General features: G+C 55.9%; 1 protein-coding gene across 1 annotated transcript in view; it reads left to right on the top strand.

Moving 5' to 3' along the window:
- Nucleotides 1-13,312, top strand: part of TRIOBP (TRIO and F-actin binding protein) — a 56,666-nt gene that overhangs the window by 2,772 nt on the left and 40,582 nt on the right. Inside the window, exons 2-5 of the mRNA XM_061206537.1 lie at nucleotides 2,454-2,593; nucleotides 4,094-4,283; nucleotides 5,747-5,915; nucleotides 10,953-13,155. Coding sequence (XP_061062520.1) covers nucleotides 2,454-2,593; nucleotides 4,094-4,283; nucleotides 5,747-5,915; nucleotides 10,953-13,155 — 2,702 coding nt within the window. The remainder of the gene's footprint in view (nucleotides 1-2,453; nucleotides 2,594-4,093; nucleotides 4,284-5,746; nucleotides 5,916-10,952; nucleotides 13,156-13,312) is intronic.

Raw genomic sequence — 13,312 nt, 5'->3', positions numbered from 1 at the left:
CCACATGCCGTGGAGCAACTAAGCCCGTGAGCCACAACTACTGAGCCCATGTGCCACAACTACTGAAGCCTGCGCGCCTAGAGCCCGCGCTCCACAAGAGAAGCCACCGCAATGAGAAGCCTGCTCACCGCATTGAAGAGTAGCCCCTGCTCACTGAAACTAGAGAAAGCCCACGCACAGCAACGAAGACCCAATGCAGCCAAAAATAAATAAATAAATAAACTTATTTAAAAAAAAAAAAAAAAGAAAGAAAGAAAATGCAGAAAGGGCCCCAGGTCACAGAGCAAACCTTTCCCAGAAGCTTGCTCCAGCTCCCCTATGATCCTGGGCTCTGGATGCATCTCTGCTCTGCTCTCAGCTGAGTCTCCCAGGCTGGGAGGTGTGAGGAGGGCTTATCCCTGGAAATCACACAGCCTTGACCAGGTCATGGCCAGGTTCTGGATGGAGGGAGGAGGGTCTTGCTGTATGCCAGGCCCCACACATTCCTTTTCAATGCATCTATTCTTAAGTGTATTTAACATTTATTGATTTAACACTAATAAAATTCTATTGAATGTTTTTACATTATTTATTATATTTAAGATGTACAGACCTGGTGGTGTTCTAAGCCCTTTCACTCATATTAACTCATTTAATTCTCATAACACCCCTAGGGAGTGGGTCCATTAATCACCTCTGTTTTGTAGATGAGGAAACCAGGCTCAGAGAGGGAAGTCACTGGGCTGAGGTCACCCAGCTGGGAAGTGGAGGCGCCAGGATTGGGCCTGATGACTGTCTGAGGCCAGAGCCCGTGCTGACCCGCCAGACAGGAAATCAGAGCTGGGGATTAGTTGCTGGGCCTACTCGTGTGGATGGTGGGTAGTGACAGGGGCTGGAGGTGAAAGCAGGGAGGAGGTACCACAACAGGCTGGGGCTCCTGCTGGGCCCAGCTGGGCTGGGACCCCTTGATGATGCCCAGAGTGCCGCTCCCTCCTCATTCATGCGGCAAGGTCCCCAGGGTAGCCAAGGCGCCAGGCCGGGCTGCAGATCTGACACCTCCCGCTATGGAGCGGTGATCAGAATCTGGCTCCTGGGCAGGGGGCGAAACTGAATCCAGACGGGCCTTCCTTCTCTGGCTTGGATGGCGCGGCAGACACCCCAGCCCCACTCCTTGGCACTGGCCAGGTCCCAGAGTGGCGGCCTTCTTGGAACCTGGAGACTCTGTGCCCACCCCAGGGCTGCGGCCAGGCTGTGGCCTCCGCCCCGGTTCTGGGCTCCAAGGTCCCCAGGGAGCCCGTGCCCAGGCCCCCGCCCGGTCCCGCTCTCAGGTGAGCCGCGAGGATCGGGTTCCTGCGGTTTCATGTCCTGCATTGTTCTTGGCTGGGCCCTGGCTTATGAAACAGTAATGAGGGGCCCCTGCTCCCGCAGCCGGCCCCTCTAAGGTTTCCACTGCCTCGGCTGCCGCCGCCTCAGCCCAGAGTCGGGGCCTGGGAGGGCAGCAGCGTGGGGGCCTGAGTTGGAGCCCCCCGGGGACGAGGGTGCTGACAGCCGCCAGCCGCCACTGCCGGAGCCCGCCGCCCAGGTAATCCGAGAGGAGGCGGGGTGCAGGGTGCCGTGGCCGCTGTCCCCCTCACCGGGGGAGGGCCCTGCCACCCTGGGAGGTGGGGAGGAATGGGGGGGCCTTCCCAGAGGTGAGCAGCCGTTCCCCCTGTTGAGCCCAGCACCAGCCTTCACAGGTGTGGCCCTGCTCAGGGCAGGAGGGAGAGAGAAACCCTCAGTCAGCTCAGGGGCCCTGCCCCCAACCCCTGGAGCCTTGACCTTCCAGCCCTGGAGCCCCGTGGCCCTCCTTTAGGAGCGCACATCTCTCCTTTTCTCCAAGGTGTTCCTTCCCATCTCCTCCTACCTCAGACTACCTCTTCCTGCCTCAGACATTTTCCTTCATTCTCCGGGCTAGCTTAATCCTCCCTCTCCCTCCTCATCCTTGTGTTCTGGCGGCGACAGAAGACCCTTTTGGATCCTTGTGTGCACTTCACATCCTCAGGCACATACTCATACATCTGTGCCTACACACACGTGCTAGCTTGTGTACACAAGTCAGGTGGGTATGCTGATGCGTGTGTTTATAAACACATATAAATAAACGTACATGCACTTATGCAAACAGACGCATCAGTGTACCCACCAGGCACGCATACACATGCGTGCACATGTGCATACTTGCACACACGCAGGAATTTATATGAACACATACCTGTAGACGTGTGTGCATGCACATACCCTGTGCCTCTGCCAGCCCCCAGCTTGGGTCCCAAGGAGCACTTCCAGTCTGATGGACAGCTCTCCCTGAGAAGTGGAGATCCCAGGAGGAGCTGTCTGGAGACTCTTCCACACCGCCTGGTGGGGGGAGGGGCTGCACAGGGGGAGGGGAACCCCCACGTGGGCGGCAAGCTGCCTCCTCTCCAACTCTGTCTCAGGAGCCCGGGAGCCCTCCAAGTGCTGAGGCGCCCTACTGCGACCTGCCCTGCCGCCCGGCTGCCCCTGAGGACCCGCTCTGTGCCTCGACCTCCAACTGCCAGTCTGTGGTGGGTTCAGGCCTTGGGCCAGGGCCTGAGAGGTGGGTAGAACCCTGGGGCCTGAGGAGGGGTTCCCGGGGTTGGATGCCCTCACCCATCCCACCCCACACCCCTTCATGATGGCAGCCTCCGTCTGTGTTGGCTGCTGGCGTGGGTCACGTGGTCAGTCCACTTGGCCTGGGTACAGGCAGCAGTGGGCATGTTCCATGGGCCCTAGCTCAGGGGATGGAGCAGCTGTGCACCCACCCTGCAGTGGGCATGGCCCACAGCCCACTCACATTTCCTGGTTCCCTTTGCACAGCTTTAAAAGATTAAACAGTCTCAGCACCCAGGGGCGCTTTTTATCACCCACCTACCTGACCATGCACTGCCCCTAGGCTCTGGAATTCCCTCCACCCCGGGGCCTGAGTTGGACCGAAGTCCCTCTTTGGGGCCATGGTGCCTTGGGAGGGCATGGCTGAGGGTCTAGAAACCTGGGTTCCAGCTTCAGCTCCTTCCCTGATGGGCTGTGGGACCTTGGGCAAGTTATTCCCTCTTTTTATACCTCAGTTTCCCTATTTAAAAAAGAAGAGGGATTGAATCAAATCAGCATTGTTTTGCGAACATGTGTTCCTCATAGGTAGGCATTATTTTAAAAAAAAACGAAAAACAGCTCTGCCATCAAATATGTTTCAGAAAGTCTGGTATAAACAAATTTGAATATCTTTTTTGCAGGACTTGTCAGAGCTTTTAGTTTGCTAGCATGCACTGTGCTTTTGGGTGGGGAAGATAGGAGAAGAGTGTAATATGTCTCAAACTTATTTGACCACAGACCTCTTTTAAGGGTCATCATTCATTTCTGTCTCGTAGACCAATTTGTGGGTTACTCTTTTTTTTTTTGAATTTTAGAATTTTATTTTTTATACAGCAGGTTCTTATTAGTTATCCATTTTATACATATTAGTGTATATATGTCAATCCCAATCTCCCAGTTCATCACACCTCCCCACCACTTTCCCCCCTTGTTGTCCATTGTGGGTCACTTTTTGGGGATACTGCCAGCTCTAACCTACTGGCTTCTTTAAAGCAGGGCTTTCTCTACAGCTCCCTCCCTTGGCATCCAGACCAGTGGCCCTGTCACTGCCCCTGGAGCCCTGCTCCCTCTCAAAGCCCACTATTAGCCCAGCATGATTCTGTCTTAGTCTTACCAAGCTTGGGGTCCTCTCTCCTGCTCTAGTAACATGGTGGGGGCTGAGGCCACAGCCCTGGTTCACAGTGCATCTCTGCCTTTTCCTAGCTCTGTGACCTTGGCCAGTCCCTTGACCTCTCTGAGCCTCAGTTTCTTCATCTGTAAAATGGGAATCTTTACACTCACTTCGAAGGGAGGCTGTTGGAGCTAAACGAGGCAGCCCACGTGAAGGGCAGAGCACAGGCAGCCCTCGGTGTTAGCTCCCTCCTCCACTCAAAAGTGAGGTGTGTGTGCACCTGGCTGGTGGTGGGGTGTTACTCCTTAATTCCCATCACTTTGGGGGAAAAAGTCATGGGTCTGTCTCCTCTCCCAGGGGCCCATCAGCAGGGCTCCCTGCAGAGGGCCTCACAGCCACCCCCAGGAGCCAGGAACCCGAGGCAGCACCCTACCTGGAGGGCCTGGCCTCCTCCCTGTGTGGCAGCTTCAACGAGAGCCCTGACTCTGGCACCAGCTCCAGCCCTGACTGCGAAGCCCCTGATGATTCCAGCGACTCGTCCTCCGTGGTGAGAGGGGGGCAGGAGGCCAGGGCAAGAGCAGGTGTCTGCCCCTGGGCCAGCCCTGGGGTCCCACGCAAACTTCCAGACGGGGCTGAGCCTCTCACAACAGGGAATGGAGCCGAGGTCCTTTGGAGCCTTAGCCAGCATGTTGGGCCGCCCCAGACCATGCACCTGGGAGGGGCCGGGGGCTCTGCAGGGCCAGCCCAGGGGGCTGAGGGTCTGGCTATGAAAAGATGGAGGCAGGTGTTTCAGTTGACAGGGAGCTCCCCGTGAATCATCAACGGGCTCCGGCTGCCAAAAACTCTCAGTTCACGGAGGGCCGGGATGTTGGGTGTGGTATCCAGATCAAGAGTGGGACTGGACCTAGGCCCTGCCCTGGTCACACACTGCTCAGCCCCATGACCAGCCCTGGCATGGATCTCCGAGGGTCAGAGGAAAGGGAGCAGGCTGTGGGGCCTGGCAAGGGCGGGGGGCTATTTAGCCAGGAGAAGAGGAGACTCAGGGGAACTTCTTGGGACATTCGACCCTCAAAGGGTTGTCCCAGGACAGAAGAGGCAGACTACCCAGGAGACCCCAGGGGGAAGTGGTAAGACTCAGAATAAAACAACCCAGCCCTGCAGGCATTGTCTCAGGAAGGCTCACCACCCCACTCTGAGGTGGAGAGTTTTATGTCCCTGTTTTGGGGCAAGAAATCTGAGGCTCAAAGAAGGGAAGTGACTTACTTGAGGCCACACATCTGGGAAGTGGTGGGGCTAGACTTTGGGGTTTTTTTGTTATTATAAATTTATTTATTTATTTATTTTTGGTTGCATTGGGTCTTTGTTGCTGCACATGGGCTTTCTCTAGTTTTGGTGAACGGGGGCTACTCTTCAATGTGGTGCGTGGGCTTCTCATTGCTGTGGCTTCTCTTGTTGCGGAGCACGGGCTCTAGGCGCGTGGGCTTCAGTAGTTGTGGCATGCGGGTTCAGTTGTTGTGGTGCACGGGCTTAGTTGCTCCGCGGCATGTGGGATCTTCCCGGACCAGGGCTCGAACCCGTGTCCCTTGCATTGGCAGGCGGATTCTTAACCACCGCGCCACCAGGAAAGCCCCTGGGGCTAGACTTTGAACTCACCTACTTCTCTCTGGATCCTGGGGGTGTCTCTGGGGCAGGGGCCGCTATTCGAAGGCCCTCCTACCACACGGAGTCTGACTACCCTGGGTTCAAGTCCCCTCCCATATAAACCATGTCCCAGCTGTGTGACTTTGGGCAAGTTCTTAGCACCAAGGGACGTACCTACTGCACAGGGTTGATTGAACATTCGCTGAGTTAACACCTTCAAAGAGCCCAGCACAGTCCTGACCATACAGCAGGTGCTCTTGCAATGTCAGTTCCCTTCCCTTCCATCTACCCATCTCATGCTGGGAGTGCAGGCCCTGGGCTCTCTCTCCTTGCTCTCCAAACAGGCTTTCTCCTCCCCTTCCCTGGCAGGACTGGGACACTGTTGAGAGGCAAGAGGAGGCCCCCAGTGGGGACAAGTTCACCGTGATGATCCCACGGAAGCCACAGGAGGGGCCAAGGGCTGACAGTGCCCGAAGGGCTCCTCCTCTCCTCACCCGGTCCCCTGTAGGAGGAGACACTGCAGGCCAGAGAAAGGAGGGTGAGTACCTTCTGCCAGGCCAGGTTGGTCCCTGTGACCACAGGTGTGGTGATGGCCAGGGGCCTGGGAACCAGAAAACCATTTCTCTGGCCGCGTGGGCCCCTGGATACATCTTACTTTGACAGCTTGAGTCTCAATAACAGTAACAGTCCCCATATAATTATGGAGCAGACAATGTGCCATGCAATCTGCTTTAAATACATCATCTTGCAACTGGTGGGTCAGAATCTTCAGGTTGCAAGTGATGGAAACTGGCCGAGTAAAAGTCTAGAGGAATGCCTTCGGGCATGGCTGGATCCAGGTATGCAAATGGCATCAGAAATCTGGTCTCTGCTCTTCTTTCTTCTGTGTTGGCTTCATTCTCAGATCCTCCCCTGATGGTGGCAGGATGAGTAGCAGTGGTATCAGGCTGTATCCTACCTAATTTTCAACTCCCACAGTAAGCGGGCACAATCTTCCCTATAGATATAGCTAAAGTCCCAGGAAATCAGGGATGGGATCAACCCCCTGTGCAAACTTCATGGTCTGAGAGTGGGAGAGAGGAGATGGCCCAAAGGAAATCAAGGAGGTGTTGTTTCCAGAGAAAGGCAGAAGGCTGCTGGTCAGGCGAAGCCCACAGATGCCCATGACACTGGTCAGCGTCTCGCTGGTATGTGAACCCAGGATGCTGGACCCCCAAAGTTTGGGCCCTCCATCACTACTGCACTGCGTTGCCTCCTGGTCTGTGTCTTCAGCATCATCAGGATTTGGAGATGTGGGACGGGGCATCCATGTCCTAACCCCAGGAGGCAGTCTTGGCTTCCTACGGCTCCTGTAGCATTCAATCATCAAACACATGAGCACTAACCATGTGTAAGACCTGATGCTAGATACCTTGGGCGTTCAGGAGGAGACAGACATGGTCCCTGCCCCGAAAAGCTCATCATCTAGTAAAGCAAACAGATGGGAGATGACAAACAGCAGCTCAGGACAGAGGAAGAGCAGAAACAGCTGTGCGGGGTTGTGAGAAGGGCTGGGGGTGAGGGTCGGGGTGGGGCCGGGGTCCGGGGAGAAAGAGCTTCATTCCAGCCAAGGAAGGACTCAGAGGAACACCTTTTGGACGTGGCACTGTAGCTGAGGAAACAGCTGGGTAAAGGCATGGAGGTGTGAAAAGGGAGTATCCTGGTACGCACAGCTTTAGCAGAGATGGTGGTATATAGCTGGGCCAGACCATGCGGGGCCTCAAGAGTCTAGCCAAGGAGTCTGGACTTTCTTTTGTAAGTAGCAGGGAGCCACAGAAGGTTTTTGCGAAGGGGGGCGATGTAATTGGTCCTGTGCCTTAAGAATTTCACTAGGGCAAGGTGTGAAGGAAGAATTGAAGCAGGGTGAGGCAGAGGAGACTTTTGCAGTTTAAGAGACTATTGCAGCCACTGTAGTGATAACTGGTTTAGGCATGAATCACCGGCTGATGCTAAATTCCTGGGTGAAGGGTTGTCGGGGAACAGTATATTCACACGGTCTCAGAGTATCGCCCCTCAGATTACGTATCGATTACAGAGGGAAAAGGCACCCTTACGATGGGAAGATCTGGCAGACACCACCTTAACCAAGTGGCTGCTCAGCCTCCCAGCATGGGGCAAACTGGCCAGGTGCCCCCATGTGTTGCACGGCGGAGGACATGGCATCTTTTCCAAGTCCAAGAGAGTGGGAACTGATTTTTGGAAAATTAGACAGGAGGCTGTGAGAGCAAGTGGCCGGTGGACAGGGAGGGCCTCTCTGGGGAGGCGACATTGTAGCTGAGATCTAAGTTCAGAAACAGAAGGAAGATCCAGTGCAGAGCCTTAAGGAGTGGGCAGCGGTGGCAGGTTCGAGGAGAGAAGAAAGATGGGGTGATAGGAGCATATGGAGTGTAGGAGAAGGGGGTGGAGAGGAGGCCGGTGTTGGGGGCCACCAGCAACCTGACCCTCCCTCCCAACCTGTTCCTCCTCCAATCTGTTCTATGTCACCACCCATCCGGAGGCTCAGGTCCCAAATCTCGTGTTATCCTGATTCCTCTTTCCTCACCCTTTATATCCAATCAGCAGCAATTCTGGTCAGCACCTCCAAAACATACCCCAAATATGTCTCCTTTTTGCCATCTTTACCACTGCTCCCCGACCAAACCAGGAGTTATTGCCACAGCGCCTTCAGATCTCCTGTTTCTGCCAGGCCCCTTTAGTCCATTCTGCCCCCAGCAGCTGAGCCATCCTTTAAAAACATTCATCAGATCTTGTCAGCACCCCAGCCTCCACTGCCCTGCCCTATCAGGCCCTGGGGAGAGTGTGTATGGGAAGAAGTGCCTCCCCAGTGTGAATGGCCTGAGAGGTGGTGGGATTTTGTACTAAATCCCTGCTTTCTTGCTCTTAAACACAAGGGCCGTGGGGTGGGGGGACCCTCACTATGTGACCTGCTTGATCAAAGGCAGTCACCACTGTCCGCCTGGCGGCAGGTTCCCAAATTGCAGCAGGAGGCCAAGGCCTAGGGGGAATTAGCCAAGTCCAAGATGTTGGGAATGCCTTGACATCCCTCTCGGGGCACCTCTCAGTTTGCAGACACACTCCGTGGGGCAGGCTGTGCCGAGCCCGGCTAGCTGAGGGACAAAACACAGATGCCCTAGAACATCTGCGTAGCCTGCCCTGTGTGCTCACTAAGGGGGCTGCAGGAATGAAGTCAGATCCTGGGTGGGCCAGGCTCCAAGGGATGCTTGTGATGGGTGGGAAAGGGAAGAAACCGGGGCTGGGGGTGCTGACCCAGCTGTGAGCCACTGGGAGTGGTGGTTAACGCCATCTCAGCCAGTGCACATGCTCAAAGGGTGGGAAGACTCCAGGACGAGGCGCAACTCAGAGCTGGAAGGTGGTGGCACAATATTATTGCTCACTCATGGTGTGCTAGACACTTTCCTAAGCCCAGTAGACACAGTAGTAAACAAGAAGGTGAGGCCCCTACCCACAGGGAGCTGGGAGGCCGGTGGGGGCAGGCAGAGCCTTGCCGGCCATGGGAAATGCCTGGATTTTATTCCAAGTGCAGATGGGAGCCCCTGAAGTTTTTGCATTTTTTAAAATCTTTTAGAAGAGTTGCAAAGATAGTACAGAGAGTTTCCATTATACCCCTTACCCGGGTTTTCCCAGTGTTGACATCTTACATAACCATAGCCCAATTATCAAAATTAAGAAATTAACACTGGTAACAATACTACTAACTAAACTACAGACTTTCTTTGGATTCACCGTTTTTCCACAAATGTCCCTTTTATGTTGCAGGATCCAATCCAGGATCCCACATTGCGTTTAGTTACCATGTCTTTCAGTTTTCTCCCATCTGTGACAGCTTTTCGTCTCTCCTTGTAAGCAGGGGTGATCTAGCTAGATTTGCTTTTGGAAAGGATCTCCCTGGATGGGTGGTGACCTTGGGCCCAGAGTGCACATTGTTGGGGGGCTATTGCAACCATCCAGGTGAGAAAAGAGGGTGGCTGAGAGCTGGGAGGTAGGAAGAGGTGGATGAGAGGAGCGTGCAGATTTGGAACGTCGTGGGGCATCAGACCATCAGGCAACCACAAGGAAAATTTTTTTTTTGGCCGAATCGCCGGCTTGCGGGATCCTAGATCCCGGTCTCGGCAGTGAAAGCGCCGAGTCCCAACCCCTGGACCGCCAGGGAATTCCCAACAGCGCAAAATTTTAAGTGCTGCTCTGTGCGTGGTTCCAGTTCCTTGATGGGTGCTGGAAACTCAGACTTCAGTGACACCAGCTCAGAGAGTTTGGAGGAGGCAGAGGTTTCAAAGTGTGAGAAGAGGGTTTCCTTTTTTTTTGGCCGCGTTGCGTGGCTTGTGGGATCTCAGTTCCCCCACCAGGGACTGAGCCCTGGGCCAAGGCAGTGAAAGTGCAGAATCCCAACTCCTAGGCCACCAGGCAACTCCCCAGAGAAGAGGGACTCTTAAGTGCGGCCTTTAATGAAGGCAGTCGTGGCTCCTTCAAGACAAGGCCACAATACCCGTTACTTCTCTCCTGAAGTACCAGCCCAGGGACATGCACACAGCTGGTGGCCACCACATGCTTGGTGACCAAGGGACTGAGGGGGGTGTAGGGTGACACCATGATCATGGCGGCCCCTTCATGGCGATGGGAGTTGTGAGGGGGGGTCACTGATTAGCGAAGTTACATGAATCCCTTAGATCAGGGCTTCTTAAACTGTAACGTGCATGCAAATCACCTGGGAATCTTATTAAAATGTGATTCTGATGCAGTGCACCCAGGGTGCACCTGAGAGTCTGCATTTCTTAGCAAAACCCCGGGTGAGGCCAATGCTGCCGGTTCACAGAAGGAACTTTTTAGAGCGATCACACAAGTCTCACTGGAAGAGAGGGGGGAATTTCTCGGAATCCAATTGCAGGAAGTAGAACAGAAATGAAAATCTGTTGGTAGCTGCTATTCGATCTAGCTCTCCCTCTCTGGGGTCACACAGGCTATTTTCTTTTTCTTTCTTTTTTTTTTTTTTTAAAGGTTTTTTGATGTGGACTATCTTTAAAGTCTTTATTGAATTTGTTACAACATTGCTTCTGTTTTATGTTTTGGTTTTTTGGCCGCAAGGCATGTGGGATCTTAGCTCCCCGACCAGGGATCAAACCCGCACCCCCTGCATTGGAAGGCGAAGTCTTAACCACTGGATGGCCAGGGAAGTCCCTCACAGACTATTTTCAAAACTGCTCTTTACGCGTTTGCCTCTTTCCTGACTTGTTCGTGGACCCCCAGACTATGTGACCTTCGGCTCTAGAGCCCACACCACTTTGACTGAGTCATCCTGGTTTTCAATTTCAAATTCCTGACCTCAGCTTGAGAGCGACATCTAAGCCCTCCTCCAATCTGTTGCTCAGAGGGATGGAGTTGTTTGGTAGGGACAGTGGGTCCTCTAAGGAGACAGTGTGGGGTCTGCTCCAATCATCTGTCCCAGGGGACAAAGAAAGGTAGGCTGTGGGAGCTGCCTAGACCTCTGCCCTTACCTTGAACCTGCCTCTTCTCTCTCTAGGCTCTGGTGGTGGGAACCGAAGCGCCGGACAGCACTGGGCGAAGCTCCGGGGAGAAAGCGGGTACTTTTCCTTGGAGCAGCACCGGTCGGCGCTGACCCTGGCCTCTCCCGCGACACCACAGAGCGGTCCTCGAAGTGCCACCCCCCAGGCTTCCTCTCTCCATCGCTCTGCCCAAAGGGACGTTGCCCAGACTGCTTCCACACAACTCGATACCTCCCGAGCCTCCTCTCCCCCCCGAATTGCCCAACGGGACACCCCCAGACCCTCGTCCACCCAGCAGGACACCCCCAGGACCTCTTCCACACAGTGGAACACCCCCAGAGCATCCTCTCCCTCAAGAGTCGCCCAACGGGACAACCCCAGAACCTCGTCCACCCAACAGGACACCCCCAAGACCTCTTCCACACAGCGGAACACCCCCAGAGCATCCTCTCCCTCAAGAGTCGCCCAACGGGACACCCCCAGAACCTCGTCCAACCAACAGGACACCCCCAAGACCTCTTCCACACAGTGGAACACCCCCAGAGCATCCTCTCCCTCAAGAGTCGCCCAACGGGACACCCCCAGAACCTTGTCCACCCAACAGGACACCCCCAAGACCTCTTCCACACAGCGGAACACCCCCAGAGCATCCTCTCCCTCAAGAGTCGCCCAACGGGACAACCCCAGAACCTCGTCCACCCAACGAAATAATCCTCAAGTTTACTTTCCCCCCAGAGCCACCCAACAAGACAACTCCAGAGCCTCTTCTACCCAACAGGACAGCCCTCAAGCTCCTGTTCCTACTGGTACTCCCCAGTGGGACAACCCCAGACCTTCTTGTATTCAACAGAACACTCCCAGAACCTCTTCTACCCAAAGGGACAACCCCAAAACCTCTTGTGCCCAACGGGACAATCCCGGACCTTCCTCTCCCCATCGTTCCTCTCAGCGGAACAATCCCAGGAATTCCTCTCCCCATCGTACTAACAAAGACATTCCATGGGCCTCCTTTCCCCTCCGACCAACCCAGAGTGATGGCCCCCGAACCTCTTCCCCATCTCGCTCCAAGCAAAGTGAGGTTCCCTGGGCATCCATTGCCCTCCGGCCAACCCAAAGCGACAGGCCTCAGACCTCATCTCCCATCAGACCAGCTCAGCGTGACTCACCCAAGTCCTCCTCCAGCCCCACCCAGCACAACTCACCATCCCGGGCCACTTCCTCCTCCCATTACGCAGGCCACCACAGTGCCTCCCGGACCTCCTCGCCTCTGCACCCTGCTACCCGCGGTGCACTCCAGACCTTTCCGGAGCCCTGCCAGCCTCCCTGCGCTGTGTGCATTGGGCACCGGGATGCCCCTCGAGCCTCCTCGCCTCCTCGCTATTTGCAACATGACCCCTTTCCCTTTTTCCCAGACCCCCACGCATCTGAGAGTGAATCGCCCCACCATGACCCCCCCTATATGCCCCCAGCCGTATGCATTGGACACCGGGATGCCCCTCGGGCTTCCTCACCCCCCCGCCACACCCAGTTTGACCCCTTTCCCTTCCTCCCAGACACGTCAGATGCTGAGGACCAGTCCCCCCAGCATAAGCCTCCTCAGTTCCCCCCAACTGTGTGTATCGGGTACCGCGATGCACCCCGGGCCTCCTCCCCGCCACGCCAAGCCCCAGAGCCCTCCCTCTTGTTCCAGGATCTCCCCAGGGCCAGCACCGAGAGCCTTGTCCCCTCCACAGACTCTCTGCACGAGCGCCTCCACATGCCCAGCCCTGTATGCATTGGGCACCGCGATGCACCCTCCTTCTCGTCCCCACCCCGCCAGGCCCCCGAGCCCTCCCTCTTCTTCCAGGACCCCACTGGGACTAGTATGGAGAGCCTGGCCCCCTCCACCGACTCTCTGCGTGGCTCCCCAGTGCTGCCCCCTCAAGTGTGCATAGGGCACCGGGATGCCCCTCGAGCCTCCTCCCCACCCCGCCACCCGCCCAGTGACCTAGCGCTCCTGGCACCCTCACCTCCGCCAGGCAGCTTGGGGGGCTCCCGGGGCTCGGCACCCCTGGGTGAGACCAGGCACAACTTGGAGAGGGAGGAATACACCGTGCTGGCCGACCTGCCCCCACCCAGGAGGCTGGCGCAGAGGGAGCCAGGGCCCCAGTGCAGCAACGGGGGCCGCACTCGCAGCCCTGGCCGCGCAGAGGTGGAGCGCCTCTTCGGGCAAGAGCGCAGGTGAGCCCAGGGCTGGGGCAGCCAGGTGGGCTGGGGCGGAGGCTCGGCGGCAGGACAGGTGGAAGGTTCACAGGCTTAGGTTCCAAACCAGGAAAGGGTTTAGACCCCTGCCCTGCCGCTTACTGGCTGTGTGACCTTAGGCAAATCACTTCACCTC

This window comes from Eubalaena glacialis, chromosome 11, assembly GCF_028564815.1.
Source record: "Eubalaena glacialis isolate mEubGla1 chromosome 11, mEubGla1.1.hap2.+ XY, whole genome shotgun sequence".
Lineage (NCBI taxonomy): Eukaryota > Metazoa > Chordata > Mammalia > Artiodactyla > Balaenidae > Eubalaena > Eubalaena glacialis.
This window is presented reverse-complemented; position numbering and strand designations above follow the sequence as displayed.